Genomic DNA, 16,798 nt, shown 5'->3' on the forward strand with positions numbered 1-16,798 from the left:
CTTATAAACGTCGCCGTCCCCGCCCACCGCCTGCCAATCACTCACACGACCCTATGACGCCATAGGCACGTGTCCTGGTCACGTCACGTCGTGATTTCTGTGTCCTGATTTCATGGTCCCGTAAAGCGGTTTTCCGCAAACAAAGGTTAGCAATATTGCCCAATCGGAGCATATTTACATATTGAATACTTTTTACTTTTATCTTTGAAATATCCATATGACTAAATGGACTATTTATTATCACGTGAACACATAGTTATGTGGATAGAAAACAAAACAAAACAAAACAAAGAACACCAAGGGAAAGTTTTGGTTGGCCAACAACATTAAAAAAAAACAACTTCATAACGCTTAAAGGACCCAAGCAACATTTCTAGCGAACAAGTGAACACACCATTTTGAGATTGCTAGTTACTTTTATTTTTCCAAATGTCACGAGTACTTATAGTTGGGGCTGGACTTACTGGGAGCATATGCGCCTATCTGCTACACCGGGGGCTGTTCAGTAAAGTTAGAGTATCCGTGTGGGACAAGTCCAGAGATTCAGGTCAGCATGTTTGTGATGGTCGTGGCTGAGATTGCTCTATGCATACGTTTTCGATGATGAATGTGTAAGGTTATTGTATTTGCAAGATAAGATATACCAGCGCTTAGCTAACCAACCAACTAGCAAGCTTGCTTATTTACAATGGCTGGGTTCATTAGGTAATGTAACGATACCATTTAGCTAACTGGACTACTAGTAAAATACTATTTCTAGCTACCTGTAATATTAGTGATGTTTTTAAAAATATATAATAAGTAAAACTCGCTTCAACATTAATAATATTTTCCTACATTATATCCTGGTTTAATTTTAAGCGCTTCCACAAGAGCATCATTAAAGAAAGCCCTAAAAACACAGTCACGATCAAAAACAAACAGTAATCTATTTGCATGTCCTGTGTACTTTTATAGCCTAAGTATTATCTTTAATAATTATCTAATGATGAGCTTTCTGCTTGACACAGAAGTGATGCGATAAAGTTTTTTTTCTTCTTCTTCTTTTTATCTAAATCCTTGATCTTGGTTTGCAGACAGATCAGGGCCTCGCTGATCAGAGGCCATCCCCTTCCTTTCAGGAGGCGGAAAATGCTTTTAATTAATTAATTATAATTGAGGCAATCGTTACTAACTATAGACTTAATGAAAAATAAATGTAACCACGTTTCAATAACAAGTAGATAATTAATTCACAAAGACTTGTTGTTTGCACAGTACCAACAAACTGTAACGATTAATCTTTCTTTCTTTATAGAGCTCCAATAGTATGAATGATCACTTACTTTGGAAGCAGATGTGTTATTTGTTTGAAGAAAAAAAACCTCATGCCTTTTCACATCTGTGTATTACAGGAGGAAGAATGGCTACAAGCCAAAATCCAAGCAATACATCTTGCACGGTTGACCTCGGTGCTCAGTACCTTACTGCTACACCATATTATGCCAAAGTTCACAAAAGGTGGGACAGTTTCTGCCATTATAAAAACATCTACCAAATCATGCTGTGTCTATATGATGTAAATATGATTCATATTAGTCTTTTTGCTTAGTAATGGATATATTTTCTATCATTCCCATCATAGTCCCAGAGCATTCCTGTTTTTAGTCTTATATTCACTTTTAGTTTTTATGAAGAACTCCTGCTCCATGGGATTATCAAACCCCTTGAAGCCACAATAGAGGGCCTAATCTCTAATGAAGAGGGCAGTGTTAACTACGTAACTCCTTCCGGAGTGTCTTCCATTGTCAAACACTACCTCAAAGAATCAGGTACTTTCTCCTTCACTTATGGGCTTTCTTGTGAGGGTTATGGTGTTATTAGGCAGAAATGTACTGTCGGTTACTTTAATGATCAACTTTATTAGCTTCAGTTTCAGAGTACTATTCATATTAAAAGTGTAAAATCCACGAGGCACGCCTGTCATACATATTCTAAAAGGAAAGAACATGAGTTACTGATATGCATCAAAGGCAGTTTGATGAATAAAGGGATTTTTCATTTGTACAATACATGTCTTCACTTGAAATACGATGGTATCTAACTCCTTGCAGACAAGGTCGGAGTTTAATGCTGAGGCCCAGTGTTATTGGAACCGTATGAGAATTGATCAGATCTAAAATTACTGAGAAGTGGTGTTGCTAATTGAAACAAAAAAGAAAAAGCAACATTTCTAATCACATTAGAGCACCGTGCTCAAAAATGTGAGCTGTGAAGGGCATGATTCACAGTATACAGAGCGTTGTGCTGCACTGGGCTTTGTACTGCTGTGTCTGACATGTCTAACACACTAAAAATGTAGTTCATTATAACCTAGAAGCCCTTTGGTTTTGAAATGATACATCTGTGATCATTTATTGGCTAAATGTTGTTGTGCTAGGAGATGCTTCTGCTTTGTTGTGTAACAGAATTCTGTTTACTGAAATCATGCTTGGGTAACATTGTTCCAAGTAGTTCAGCCATTGGCCCAGTGTCTCCCTTCTTTTGAAATCTCTGTACAGTTTCCTGTAGAGAGCAAAGAGCCTTTGACAACACTGCATATGCTGAGATCACAGAGGACATTTAGAGAGTGACACTAGAGTCTAGAGTTCTAGACTTTGTGGAAGATGTTTTATGGTTCATATGTGCAAGAACAAAGGCAAAAAGACATTGTGATATTTGAGCCCTTGCAGAGAAAAACCATAAATGAGCCATTTCCCCTTTTTGTGTAATCAGTTATTTTAGTTTTTGATTATGTATAACCCTTACATTTAAATATCCTTTATTTAGACTTACATTACTTCATTTAATACTTTAAGACATTTAATATTTACACTTGCAATAAAGTTGTATATTATTGTTTTTATTTTGTAGACTGCAGAAAAACAAGAAATGGACATGTGTGGTTTCTCAGTGCTCATTTGTTAAAAAGCTGATGTTGATCTGGTAAATGTGTGCTTGGTTTTTATCGAGATTAAATCGTGCGTGTTGCCCTTTACAAGTTAAGATGCGGTGTGTTTAAGGCCCTATGCGTGAGGGGAGTTGGGTTTAAAACTGCTTTAGGAGCCTGTCTTCATTATGTAAACTCAGCGACCAGCACAGTCACTGCTAAGCCTACATGTCACCAAGAAAGGTCCAAATGGTTTGTGCAAACTCATGAATGCTGTGTGCTACAAGGGCTAAGTGAAGGAGACTATAAATAGGATGGTGTGGTGATTAATCATTACCCTAAGTCAATCATGTTACTCATCTGCTCCATGTACAATGATGCATCATGAAAATGTGTCATAGTTTATTATGTGCAGCTCTGAAAATGTTATGGAGCTTGAGGTTGAAGCGTTGTGAGGGTTATGCCTGTCTTCTGTTGGTTGGCTCAGGGTGGAGCTGGTTAGGACCACACTCAGTTAAGTCAGGGTTCTGGAAGAAGGTTTGTCATCCCATTCTTTCCTTCAGACATCCATATCAGAATATCTTTAGGTTTTGCAACCTTACAGTTGATCATAAACCTTGTGACTGAAGATCATAGGTGTTCCAAAGTTTGTGAACATGCTTGAGTTTTATGACCGAAAGTTGGCTCGGGTCCTGTAGCATGAGACAGACGCACTTAAAAAAGATGGTTTAGTAATATCCGCTTCTTTAACTGGGTATTGTCATGTCTATCTAACATCATACCGTTTAGCTAAAAATACTGAGGACACCATCAAGGAAATTATGAACTCTGCAATGTCTGTGGATGCTGATGGAATTGACAGTTTATCAAATGACTGCACTGGCTTTAGTTGTTTTGAGTTTAGGTCCTAGGGGTGCAAATTATGGCGACTTCATTTTTAAGAAGCATGTCAACGCTTCACCATCTGCCTCCCCACTTACACTGGCCTCCCTGTTTTCAATGTGGTAGCTTTGCAAGGCATGAGTGAAATTCCAACATCACAAAAATACCAGTGTGTTGCAGCAGTTCACACCTTTTTCTACCACCAAAATAACGGTGTAATAAAACCAATCGCATCATTGCTTGTTTAACCTCACATGCAGTCAGCATCACTGACTCTCTCTCTCTTTTACTCTCTCCTATCCTGACGATCCTGGCTCCTCACGACCCCATCCCGAGCAGGAGCCCACGTGCTCTTTGGCCATCACGTCACCCACGTTTGTTGCAAGGGGTCTGGCTGGGAGGTGCACCAGAAGGGGGGCTCACCAGAGCAGTTTGACGTGGTGGTTTTAACCATGCCTGTCCCACAGATACTGCAATTACAAGGAGACATCAGCTCCTGTGAGTGCAATGTCCCACGTGCACACTCATTTAACTGTGGTCACGTATTACAGTACTAGTCTGTGCTGAGTCTTCACACACTTTAAACATTTGACTTTATAAATACCATATTCCCCTGTTCTTGTGGTGTTGTTTTTGTTGTTGTTTTTTTGTTATTTTCCCCCAATATGTATGCCGGGCAAATAGTTTCTGCCCACACGCTGTCGCATGTGAAATGCAACATTTTCCCTGCGTCCTATTGTGGTGAGACGCAGCGATTGTTTGGGTGTGCTGCTGTTCTGCATGCACCACTAGACTTTCAGTGACATCCTAAGCCCATAATCCCACTTCACTTCCACGAGGAAGCTGGAATCCATAACTCTGAGTGGCAGGGGCACATATGGCTTGCCCGTAAGTCTCCTGGATGATCTCAGACACGCTCTCTTCCTTCTCCCGACAGTCAGCTGATTGCCAGGTAGCCTGCCACGAGCGAGATGCACCCCCCCCCCACCCGACGCCTGACACCTCGCATCGCCATACAAATCTATGTTTGTGGCGTGAAGTCTTAAATCCAACAGTAAATCCGAACTCCTAACAGACAAGTATGGAGTTGGGAGGAGGGGTAGGTCAGGATTCTCTGGAGTGTGTCGGAGGTTCTGGGGATCGGTGAGTAAAATGGCTAGCAAGCGGTCAAAAGGTCACTGTGTCTAGGGTCAGAAAGGAGCCAGCGGATGGAAAACGGGATGAGATGGCTGTACACGGCGCTGGGAACACTATCGGACAGAAATGGGAGCCGAAGTAGGGCAGAGCCGGATGGCTTTCCGCGCTGCCGACACTCACTGGAGCAGACATGCCATGGCTGCTGAAAAATTCATGTAAAGTGGCGTGAATGGCTTTGTGGGGGCCAGGTCTTTGCCGTTGTAAGGCATACAGTGTGGACTTTGGATGACTGCTTGAATTCTGGGGGAATAAGGAAGTTAAATTGTTACAGGTCATTGAGAGATAATGGCTTAGTTCTCTATCCTCAGTGCTCAGTCTGAAAGGAGCCAGTAGTGACTGTTCATTCCTTAGAAATGCAGGCATGCTAGGAATAGATTTGGTGACTGGGAATCTCCAGTAGACTTCTCTGCTAATTTATGGCAGATTTTCCAAATCAGTTATTTTAAAACCACTTCAAGAAGTGCATGTTTGTTTGTTTTTTACACATTAAAAGTTATACTGTTTGCTGTTATCACTCATTTAATCTCGAGAAGCTTGATGTGTTCAGCACAAAACCAAGCAGGAAAGAAGCAGTGATTTTAGGATGATCTTTGGATGATCTTAGTAAATGCTTTGCTCTTTTTTTTCTCCTTTTACTTTGTTACTTTAATTTTAGGCTTTCTTAGTTTATTTTTAGTAGAATATGAGTGAATGTGAGAATCTTTCTTTTAATTCTGCATATTAATGCCCATATTTTGTTCTTTTGTTCTTGGAATGGTGATCTAAATTAATTCCAACACAAGCTAGCAGTTAGATATCTTTAAGTATACAGTAGTTCCTCTTGATTACATACACTTTTATCCAGACAGGTGTTGGGGATGGGTAGAATAGGAATTTCATAGTTTTCCATCTTTCATTTAATAACACTTTACTACATATTAATAGCTGCATATTAATATATGATGTTACAATTAACAATGCAGTTTACCATCACCTATTAATTATGTGTGTTCAAGACTAACAGCTAACAGTAGAAAACTAGTCCCAGTTATTCACAGGCGCTGGATTTGAGTTGGAATGATGTCACCCCGTCTTAGACCTGCAGTGACAGAAACTGAACAGGTGGTGGCAGCAGTCAGGTGCGACGCACTACTGTTTGCACAGTCACGGAGATGCGATCTGGAAACAGTTTTACACCAATTCAAGATACACACCAAAAAAAAAAAGAAAAAAAAAAAAGACTCCCTCTCACTTCCTGCCTACTCAACAGAATTTTAAAATCATCAGAGAATGTTTTTTATATAACAACTTCATATGACTTTTTAAAATCTAAATAGTACATTTTAAATCTCGGACTGTCCATTTTACTTTTTAAGTGTGTTTAAAGATCCTTTACTTTGGTTCTAAGCCCCTTCATGGAAATCAGTATGTGAATATGTCTGTTCACGCCGGGGGGCGACGACACACGACATTATAGGTCAGCTTATCTATTGGTGGCCCAGTGAACAGTTTTGCACTTGAAGATGAAGAAAAATACACTCCTTTGTCTGTCTGTGTGTGTGTCTGTATTTTCATGTGCCGCTCACACTGAATGAGACATAGAGAATAACATATTTTTCTCATTTCTTTCATGTCTTCATACTTCCCCAGAGTTCAGAGAGTATGGCTACATCTCAACTCAGAAGAGAAAGTAAAATGAATCAAAAGCTTCAGAACTGTCTTGAAAGCACTTCCACTGGGATTTGGACCATTTTACAATGTTTCTGAAAGGTCCCTTCCTTTGTTCAATAGCGAAACTAAGCCTTTATCAAAGGTTGACAGTCTCGCATCAATGTAAAACTTTACAGCATTTTTGGTTAAAATAAAAAAGAATTATTAAGTTTGGCCAGCTGCTTAAAGATCTAATACAAACGCTGCGTTTAAACCAGATAGCTCCCTTAAAAAAACAACAACAACAAAAAAAAAAGATGGTTTGCTGGATTTTTCATTTTGAAAGTGCAGGTTGTTTTGGTCATCTGTGCCATGTTGTCCATTTGGTACCGTTTGGTTGCCACAGTCCAGAATGATGGCCGCAGATGGGCCTCCGCATACATCACAGAATGTAGTCCAAACGTGGTGTTCCTGCAGTCCTGCTACTTCCCCTGGCGGCCGTGAGGGCAGACGGAGAGGTGCCATGGCTCAAAAGGTGAATAAGCTCGGCACGGCCTGAGGGCCCGCGACCCGCCTGATGTAAATCCACATGCTTCTAGACCTTATTTGTTTCCCAGTAATATATAATCAAATATTTGGGGCTGGCAGTTTGACTTGGTTCCTGGAGTGCACGTTTAGGGAAGAGGTGTCCTTTTATGTAGTGAGCCTTGCCAATTCATTTGCCAAAACTTTAACATGTTCAGCTGCAGCCAAGTCCTTGATAGATTCTGTTTTCTTTTTTGGGCAGAACCCTCCCATCCTCCCCAAAATCACCTCTCCACTTCCATAATGTTTGGATGTTTTTCATCAAAACTCCTTTTATTCTCGAGCTGAGGCTAAATGTCTGTTGTCACTGACATTCTCAGCCAGCTGCCAGAAATTAACATGAGAGGGAGGAATGTGGCTTTTGCAATAGCTGGCGCACCCCGCCCGACTCTGAGTGACATAAGAGCGCTCGAGCGCTCTCGGGCCTGCTGGCCTCACGTGACCGAGCTCCGCGCTCGGCCGTGGCATCACGCAGCAGCAGGTCACGTAGGCCCGAGCGCGCCAGTCCGGCCGGCTGGCGGGGCACGGGTTTCACGGACCCTCCAGGCTGAGCTCGGGGCGTCCAGAGCACGGCGGGGACCAGGCTGCGCCTGTGCATGCGCGGATGTAATTGATAACAGGTGGCTGGGCCTGTTCCCCAGCAAGGCAGAGCGAGGGGGGAACGTGCGTTTCAAAATTAGAATGTGATCAGAATTCACTTCCAGTTTGGCAAGCACAGAGGAACAAGTTCTGCTTTTGTGGTTAAAGACAGAGCAGCCGTAAAACAGGAAGCAAACCCGCTGCCTAGAAAAACTTTATGACCTTTTCTTTTCTATGCTTTACTGCTTCGTGCCACTCTTTTTTTTTTTTTTATCGGTAATATTTTGGACGGTACATTCTTAGTAATTTCGCCAACTAAAAAGTTTGCCAGGTCTGGTGTGAAATATTGCCCGTCGAGGCAGATAATCCTCACCATCTTTTAATCTTCAGTTTGTGTAAAACCTAAAGGAATCCGATGACTTCAACCTTAGGATGTGATTAAACACTTCCTCTTTTTTGCTGAAGTTTTACAAAGGCAGAGGAACTGGGTGCAGAAACAGGTAAGACGTTGGGCAAGCTGGACTTTGTCCTTTCAAGCCTTAGATGACCGCGTCTACCGAACTCTGAACCCTAAACCCAGACTCACACGGCTGCTGTCCATCGGCTTCTTACAGGTTCGGGGTATCCGAGCGTGTGCAAGCTGGCAGGGGGGAGGGGCATATCGCGTCGACTGTGCCGGCCAGCTGCCCGGAGGAGGGGCGGTCACGCACTGTGGTGCCGGTTCCATTACCCCCGCGTCCCCGCGGCCGCTGACTGATGGCGAGCCCACACCCTTTCCTATTGTCAAGCACCTACTTTTATTTCCTGAGCGCTACGGTCAAGTCCAGCGCTGGCAGTACACGCTGGACTCCCTGAGCATGTGGGCCTTTTTCAGATTACATCATTTTGCAGATATTTGAATGGCTGTTTTGGGTTTTTTCCCCCATCCTTCCTTTTTGCCTGGCGTACCTTTATGTCCCCAGTAGTTGCGCTTCTGCAGATCCCTCTTTTTTTCCTCAGCTCCATCCTCCTGTTGGCCTTGAAACTCTGCTGATATTGAGAAACATGATTCTTCATTTCTAATGAAATTAAAGCTCTATTTTTGGCAGACTGACTCTCTCATGTGGTAATCAGTCTGCCTGGCTGTGTTATTCGATTTGGGGCTTGACTATGAGATAAGTACCCTACTTATCCTTTTAGGGTCTCTCTCTCTCTCTCTCTCTCTCTCTCTCTCTCTCTCTCTCTCTCCCCCCCCCCCCCCCATCCCGCCCTCCTTTTTTCCATTTTGTTTTGGTCTGGCTACTTTTTAATCAGCACCTCTTATAACAGGTACAGCGGGACGCTGTGGTACCCTTAAAATGTAGCCCGTGCTTTGATCGTTCTCTTCCACAAAACATAAATATCCGAGCATATCATTTTGCAAGCAATTACCTTGAGCTGCTGTCCGTGCTTGGAATACAATTAGTGTGTCAAGTTACATCATCTTCCTCTGAGATAGAGAGTCTCTCTTTGTCTCCCGTCGAGTGTATGGCTGTCTGGCTTTGCTGATTTCAGGTCTGTGAGTCTGGTATGATGTAATCCCTTGTTCTGACTCCCGACAGCGACGCATGGTCTCTTCCCTGCACAGTCTGGGTGCCGGGTTCTAAATGGAGAATGCTCTCGCTCTCTCGCTCTCTCTCTTTTCTTGTGCTGTTCTCTCAGAGGTGCTGAGGAGACCAAACAATGTAGGCAGTGTTTGTTTTTGTTTGTTTGTTTGTTTACCCCTCTGTTTGTAATTAGGTTACTCACCTTGCAGTAGTTTGCCAATGGCAACATGCAAAGGAGTGCTTGTTTCCTTTGTGTCTGGTTATTTTGTGACAGGACCAAGTGTTTGGTAATATATTCCTTTTAGTGTGTGAATTTTTGAATGGAAGTGAACAACAGAACAGAACAGTTTCCATGATCACATAGCTGATACAGAAACAGGACTCGTGCCGTAGTTTTATGCTACAATATCCTTTATAGTTATTTATAATTATCTTAGGCCACCTTTCAGATGTTACAATGATGCAACATATTATCCGTGTGATAATTTGCACCTTATAAAATATTGGTGCTGGTAGTGTCATTAACCTCCTTAATGTCTAAACTCCAGCTGTCTGTTTCAAAGACAGAAAAGCTTCATGGGAAAGTAGGAGCAATGGTTAAAGTGTAAAGTTCACAGTCCAGGAAAGGCTGCTAACACCAAAGACAGCTGGTGTGATTCGAAATCTCTATCACTTGGTCTAGACCATCATTAGTTTAAATAGCTGACATTTATGACGAGGGATACTTATGGGAACTGGTTGTGATCAATGCCAGGGTTAACTCGCGTGCTGGTAGAATGAGCTCAAAAATTAGATCCTGAAACACTGAAATTAATACGATCTGTCTTTTTTTTTTAATGTTTTTTTTATTCACATCCATCTGTATGGCTTTTATTCTGGACACCAGTGGAGGAAACTTTCAACCCATACTGCGTACTCCCAAGCGGTCAATACAGAAGGGGTTCTGTTCTTCCTCAAGAATACTTCCAGTTCCCACCAGCAGTAGTTTTAGGCCATGGCGTAGGAGTTAGATTGTGTTTTGCTGGATGTCTCACCTTTGACCTCCCTGCTTAGGCCTGCTGTTCACTTCCACTCGCATAGCTCCAAAGTACAAGACAAGATGCACAAATTCCTGCAGTAATACATGGTGGCATGAACGTCTGCCATAATGATTAATGCCATCTTAGGAATGTATGTGGAAATTGGGTGACAAAGCCCGCTGTGTAAATGTGGGAGCAGTAGCTCAGCTTACGAGGCATTACCAGCTCAGGAATAAACTGGGCTTCTTCGGCGCAGTAGTTTCGGCACTCGGCCGGCATGCAGGAAGTCTCCGATTTAAACGGCCCTGTCCAGAACTACTCGGAGTGCCAGTTCGCCTTCTATTGCTGGGACAGCAGTAGCTGTTAGACAAGCCCACGGACCCTTAGCAGCAGAATTGCATTTACAGCATCAGTGCCGTAGTTCTGATGCCTGTAAACTGTAACGGAGATGCATTTTACTCGTCTTCTACTTTTGTGTCAGTTTCGCCTGTTCCCTGGGCTTTTTCTACAGTTTCCCATTTAGTACAATGGCAAGTCACATGTGGATTGGCAAAGAAAATTACTGTTATAGACTATATAATGTTTAGTGTTTTCTAGGCTTAACGAATAGTTTTATTATCCAAGCCAAAAATTCATCAGCATGATGTAATAAGTAGAAATAATGAATTCAGAGCTTTTGCAATATTAATAAATCATAAAAAGCATGTGTGTTAAATTAGGGGCTCCCAAGAGGAACAGTTGCCTAACTGGGATGTGCCCTGTAACTGCCCTATGACTGGCACTGGCAGAATTTTAGTTTGGGACCCAGTCATAGGCAAAGACTTTCATGCGTGAGATCCCAAAAAAAGCACAACTGGCTCAACTCTCCATGTGGTCAGCTATGCATAAACAGAACAGGGAAGTCAGCGTTCTCCTTCAAGCAAATCCATCTGCCCATATTGGTGCTCTTCAGTAGGGGAGTCTTAGGAAGCCTGGAAATTGGCAGCAGCTCACGGAGGGAACGTAATTGGCCTAATATTTTTTAAAAAGTAATTACATTGCATTTATTTTATCATGCTAACAGTTGTAACAGACTGCAAATCCTCCACATAGGTTTTGGCTGCCACTGGGGACTTTTGGTTTGCGGTACTTTCTTCATTTATGTTGCATTCAAAGTCAAAGTCCTATTAGCTCTCTGTTGTTCAGTGAAAAATCGGAGCACTGCACTATTAAACATTAGACTCTCAGTCCTTGAACTGAACACAGTGTAGTCTGAAATCTGGAAGATTTTCCAAAGCACAGTAAGTGATTGGGAGTCTGAAAGGCTTCCCAGCCTGGCAAAGCTCACAGAGCTTCAGATAATCTCTTGCCTTGGTGTGCCAAGAGTGAAAGCCATCACTGAATAGCAGCATGATTTGGATTAGAACAGAAGATGAATGAGCACTGGATTGCCCTCCAAATTAAAAGGGACTCTGAAATGCCTGTTTCTGATTTCCTAGTGGAAATGCCTGTTTCTGTTTTAGTGTTGAGAGCCGGGAAAAGCTCCGACCAACTGTGTGACTTACGGATACGGAGAAACTGCCCCTTCTGCCAGCCACCTCGGAATCACGACTAACAGCAGCATTTGTGTGTCGATTCTCTTCTTAATCTGTTTTCGGTACACATTCCCTCTTTAATTTTAATCCGGTGGGGGGGAACGACACAGTCGTGGTGAAAAATAGCTGCCATACAGAAGCACTCTGTTGCATGAGATGTGAACACTTTTGGGTTTCAAATACAGGAACAAGGTGTATCTTTGCAACGATCAGCCATGTGTTTGAGGAAACACATTGTGTCGCATTCTTTTCCTAGGTAAATGTCAACTCTGTGTGTGCCTCGCTTGGCTGCTCATGTCGGTAAATGCAAGCTGACATTGTCCTCTAATTCAGAATCAGTCCTCGCTTGGAACACTTTAGAGCACTGTGTGATTATGCAAATATTTGGACTGGTTTATTTGGAAGGGCAGGCCTGTGAAGTGACACACCTAAATGACTTTACTGTAATTTAGATAACCAGACTGATCACAATTGAGCTTATTTCATTTGCTCTGTGAATTAGTCTGTAATGGAACCTTTCGATTTCCTATCGAACCTCGCTGAGCCTCCACTGCCGGAGTTGCCAGCATGCTGCGCGACTAGATGACACGGGCTGTTGATTTGCTCACATAAACGGTGAGGTGCGTGCTGTACACATGGGCCCTGGATGTGCTGCTCACCTCCATGTGAAGGGGTCCGTCTCAACAGGCTACCTTTGGAAAAGCTGCTTAACATAAACGCCGTGGCTTGACGTCAGCGGCGAAGCCCTTGGGTGGCTGCCTTGAATGTGCACATCCGCTGCTGAATTCACGCAAGCTATCTCTGAAACAAACCTGCCAGTTGTGCCCGCGAACGCCGCTGTTTACCCACCCAAATATTTTATCTGACATCAGCGAGGCGCTGAATTCGTTGGCCTGGCTGCACAAAAGTGTCCTCTGTGGACTGGGGACCCGTGATGGTGAGGCACATTAACTCTGCCTACGCCTAGCTGCGGGGGGCTGCAATTTCACCTCTGACCTTTAATAACTCCTAAAGGAGGACATACAGGGAATGGGGATGCGACACCACAAAACATGAAATTAAAACCATAAAACCAAGCTCACTGGCTAACAAAGCTGACCAAGTTGCTCTAGAAATCTGTAATAGAAATTGTTCTACTCCCCCAGCTTGGCACCTACTTACAGTATTGAAGTCTGGCACAGTGTACGGAAAGCACGAACTTACTCTTCGCTATTCTTCAAAAGGAAATTGTTGACTTCAGTTCTCAGCACTTTTCACACCATTGCAAGCATGCTAACTGACAAGCATTGAGGACATAGACTTTCAGTGAGAAGGCTGTGCAAGAGGCGATCTGTTAAACGAATGAAATGCAAGATATTTCCTTTGACATGCATGTGACCCACTGACACAATAAAATGACATCGATCAATGGACAGCCACGACCAGTTCACCCCAGAAGGATGGTGGCTCGGTGTCTGCCCAGGTGTTCAGCCTGACAGAGGACAAGCAGCTGGAAAAAATGTACAGTCTGGACAAAAACCAAACGTCTGGCCGATCGGTGACACTTGCATTCTTCGCTCATCTTCCATTAGATGGTAAGTCCTAATTCTGCTATGATGTGGTCCTTGGCAGCCAATGAACAGATCTCGCACACCTCTCATACCCGCGCAAAGTCCCTCACCATCCACGCTTCACCTCCGAGGTAGCACCTATATAAGTGTTGGACTTATTGTTGGAACTAGTTCACCAACGAGTGCCCTAAAGGTTAGCAAAACAGTTCCCAACACATTTCCTCGTTTGTTTTTTTTCCTTTTCCTTTCCCCTTCTTGGGATGCTTTCCAGAACCTCTCAGGCAAGTGTTAAATCAACCTTTAAAGGGCTGAGAGATCAGAATTTGGGAAATGATGCAGCTCTCTCGTGCACTCTGAATAGCTTTCCAGCGTGCTGCGCTGCTGTGCGGAGCAGGTCCCTGAGGGTAATGGCAAAGGCCAGCCCTCCCTGGGAACAATGGAAATACAGGGGAGTTGGTGGGCTCACTTAAAACAATATTCAGCATTGCCTCAAACAATACAGAACCCTAAATAAATCAAACGCCCACATTCAAAAATAAACTTGCTGTACATTTGCACATCAGGCGCGTCCGAGTTAACGAATCCTGCACTTCACTTTGAATGAAATTCTAAAGGGCAGATCGCCTGTCCAATTGAAGAGCTAAGCGCACTCATGTCCAGGCGACAGAGTGGGATAGTGGGAACGTTTGAGCTTAACGCAATCACCTGAGTGCTAGATGGAACATGACGCAGCTTTCCGCTGTACGGATGTATGGATGCTGTTTTCTGTGGCCAGGGTTTGCGGAGCTCTCACTCTCTCCTGGCAGCAGCAGTGTCGGAGATAAACGCTGTGCTCTCTGCCCACCCAACCACCCCCTGGCTCCAGGCCCAGGGGACCGTCCTCTCAATCGCCCGTCGATGATCCCACCAACCTCCGAGCACCACCACCCACCGCTGACATCCACTGGGGCTCTACCTCTGTGTTGGACAGAGGCAGGCACTCCCCACACGTCCACCCTCTCAACCCAGCCGATCCCCAGGGTGGATCCCTCAGAGGACACGTCAGCCACGGTGGGGGTTTGGCTTCCTCGTAGATCACCAAAAGATGAACTCTGCTTTTGGAGAAAATGCCTTGGCATATTCTCTCTGTCTCTCTCTCTCTCTTTCTCTCTCTCTCCTTCATTCTCTCTCTCTCACACCCCCCATTGTGAGCCGTACTGCATGTTTCACAATAACATTTTTTTCTTCTTCTTCTTCTTCTTCTTTAATGATCATGCCCCTGCCAGACGAGAGGAGACTTGGCCGTTTATGATGTGTAATCGACCCCGAGAAGTGACATGCAGCCCTGAATGGCTGCCACCCCGGGCCTTGCCCTGATCCCGGATCAGGCCTTACAGAAGTGCAATTAGCAGGCAAAAGACTGCTGGTGGGGCTGTCAGGATGTCGGTGCAGGCCAGCCTCCCACACAACACGGCTCGCTCACATCACTTCTATTGAAGTTCCTTCATGAGTTCACGTGTTGTTTCGTTTATTTATGTTTCGCTCAGACCAGAGGAATTCATAATCCGGTCTTCTCGAAGAGGGTGCTTACTGCCACAGCTGCTATTTGGATAATTCTGCTTGTGTGCAATGTGCCTATATATGTTTGTGTGTGTGTTTGTTTTTTTAAAATGCAGATGTGCAGAGCTACCTGGGTTGTAGCCAGACCTCCCTCTGGGTCCCTTGAGTTCTCACTATTTTAATCACTCTGTAGCTTGGTTCTACCCCACCCCTCCTGACCTGTGTGTAGTTTAAACATATACACAAACACACACACACACACACACACACACATGCTAGGAGAGGAAGCTCTGTGAGGAAGCCTCATATCTCATGTTTTAACATGAGACCACCAGACCTCGTGTTTGGACACTGCTCAAGCACAACTTCTGCATTTGAATTCTGAATTGCATTTTTAAATCATGAACCACGAGGCCGAGGTTCCCTTTCCAGCTCTGTTGGGCAGGCCTGACCTACGCTGCCCATTGCTATCTATTACACCCGCAGTGCAGTGCGGACAGTGTCGTGAAACGGCACCGCGCTCCACCGCCTGCGCGGAAGATCACTCTGCAAGGCAGCTTTTTCTTTGAAAGGCGTAACAAGGCTCCAAGACAGCAGTGAGAGAGAACGCGGGGGCGAGCGACAGCTGGAGGTCAGGGCCCCGCAGGCCAGCAGGGTGCGCTAGTCGGGCAGGGCCCGACACGCAGGGCCGACAGGAGCCCCTCGCCTGCTCCCCCCCCTGTCAAAAGAGCGAGGGGCCGGGGACCGTAGCGAGCACCTGGAAAACATTATCCCTTCCCGTGTCACGACCCCCACGCGTGCCCACGCACACTCGGACTAACGTCGTCGCTCTCCACGGCGCGGCCACGTGAAGGGCTGGTGGTGTTGCCGCAGGTTGGAAGACTGCAGCGCCGTCAGTCAAGTGGGCGTACAGCGTGGCTTGCATGTTCCATATGTGAGTGTGAGTGAGTGAGAGAGAAGGTGGAGGGTAAGCCCTGTGGGCGTGCGCGCGCTCTCGCCGTGACGATGACTACGTGGGCATGTTTTAGGAGTGTTAAATGTGCTTGTTCAAAGCTGGGCCGGGTTAAGGGTCTCTTCTTTCTCTCTCTCTCTCTCTCTTCCTCTCTCCCACTCCTATACTCTCTCTCTCTCTCTCTCTCTCTCTCTCTCTCTCTCTCTCTCTCTCTCTCTCTCTCTCTCTAGGCCTCTCAAGCGCAGCTGCCTGCAGATTCTCAGCTTTCTCTCTGTATTGGGGAAAATGTATAATGTACAGAGAGACACAGTGCAGGGCCTCCTGCACTGCGGAGCACTCTACAGTGACAAATGTGCAGAGATGAATAAGACAGGAGGTGTGCGCATATGCCTGCGTGTTCGCCTCAGCGTACTATACGAATACTTTTGGGATTTATCCCGCGCTCGCTTGGGGAGCAACTTGAGGAAGAGTTTTTTTTAAATTTCTTTTCCCCTCCTCTTCCAGGCGATTGTGAGCGGCCCCGTGTTTGGTGGCGGTTTCTTTTCGCTCTCGTATTGTGAGGGTTTGTGAGGGCCGATGCCAAAGGAAGTGTCAGGGAAAGAAGGCTAAAGATAACAAAAGTATGTAATGAAATCAAATCCCCTTTGACTAACAAAGAGGACATTTTAACGGCTCTGAAATGTGCGGTTTTCTGGTCCTACTGCGTCCACCAGTCCCACACTAGTTACTTCAAAGCGCTGAAATCCAGCGACAAAACAATGGTGCAAGTATAAGATCCCTGTATGCCAAAGCTTTTGAACTATTTTTGTACTTTAGCTC

At 44.6% G+C, this 16,798-nt stretch overlaps 1 protein-coding gene across 9 annotated transcripts in view; it reads left to right on the forward strand.

The window, feature by feature from the left end:
* Nucleotides 1–71: 71 nt before the first annotated feature.
* Nucleotides 72–16,798, forward strand: part of rnls (renalase, FAD-dependent amine oxidase) — a 42,065-nt gene continuing 25,338 nt past the window's right edge. For 7 of the 9 annotated variants that reach the window (XR_003410877.2, XM_027013428.2, XM_027013430.2 and 4 more), the window contains exons 1-4: nt 347–547; nt 1,395–1,500; nt 1,666–1,811; nt 4,130–4,288. Coding sequence is in view for 8 of the 9 variants with exons in the window: in XM_027013428.2 (XP_026869229.2) it covers nt 430–547; nt 1,395–1,500; nt 1,666–1,811; nt 4,130–4,288 (529 nt within the window). In the remaining variant the exon portion in view is untranslated. Of the gene's footprint in view, nt 146–346; nt 548–1,394; nt 1,501–1,665; nt 1,812–4,129; nt 4,289–16,798 lie in introns of those variants that run through there. The other 2 variants (XM_027013434.2, XM_027013435.2) reach the window with 2 other exon arrangements.

Source organism: Electrophorus electricus, chromosome 14 (assembly GCF_013358815.1).
Source record: "Electrophorus electricus isolate fEleEle1 chromosome 14, fEleEle1.pri, whole genome shotgun sequence".
NCBI lineage: Eukaryota > Metazoa > Chordata > Actinopteri > Gymnotiformes > Gymnotidae > Electrophorus > Electrophorus electricus.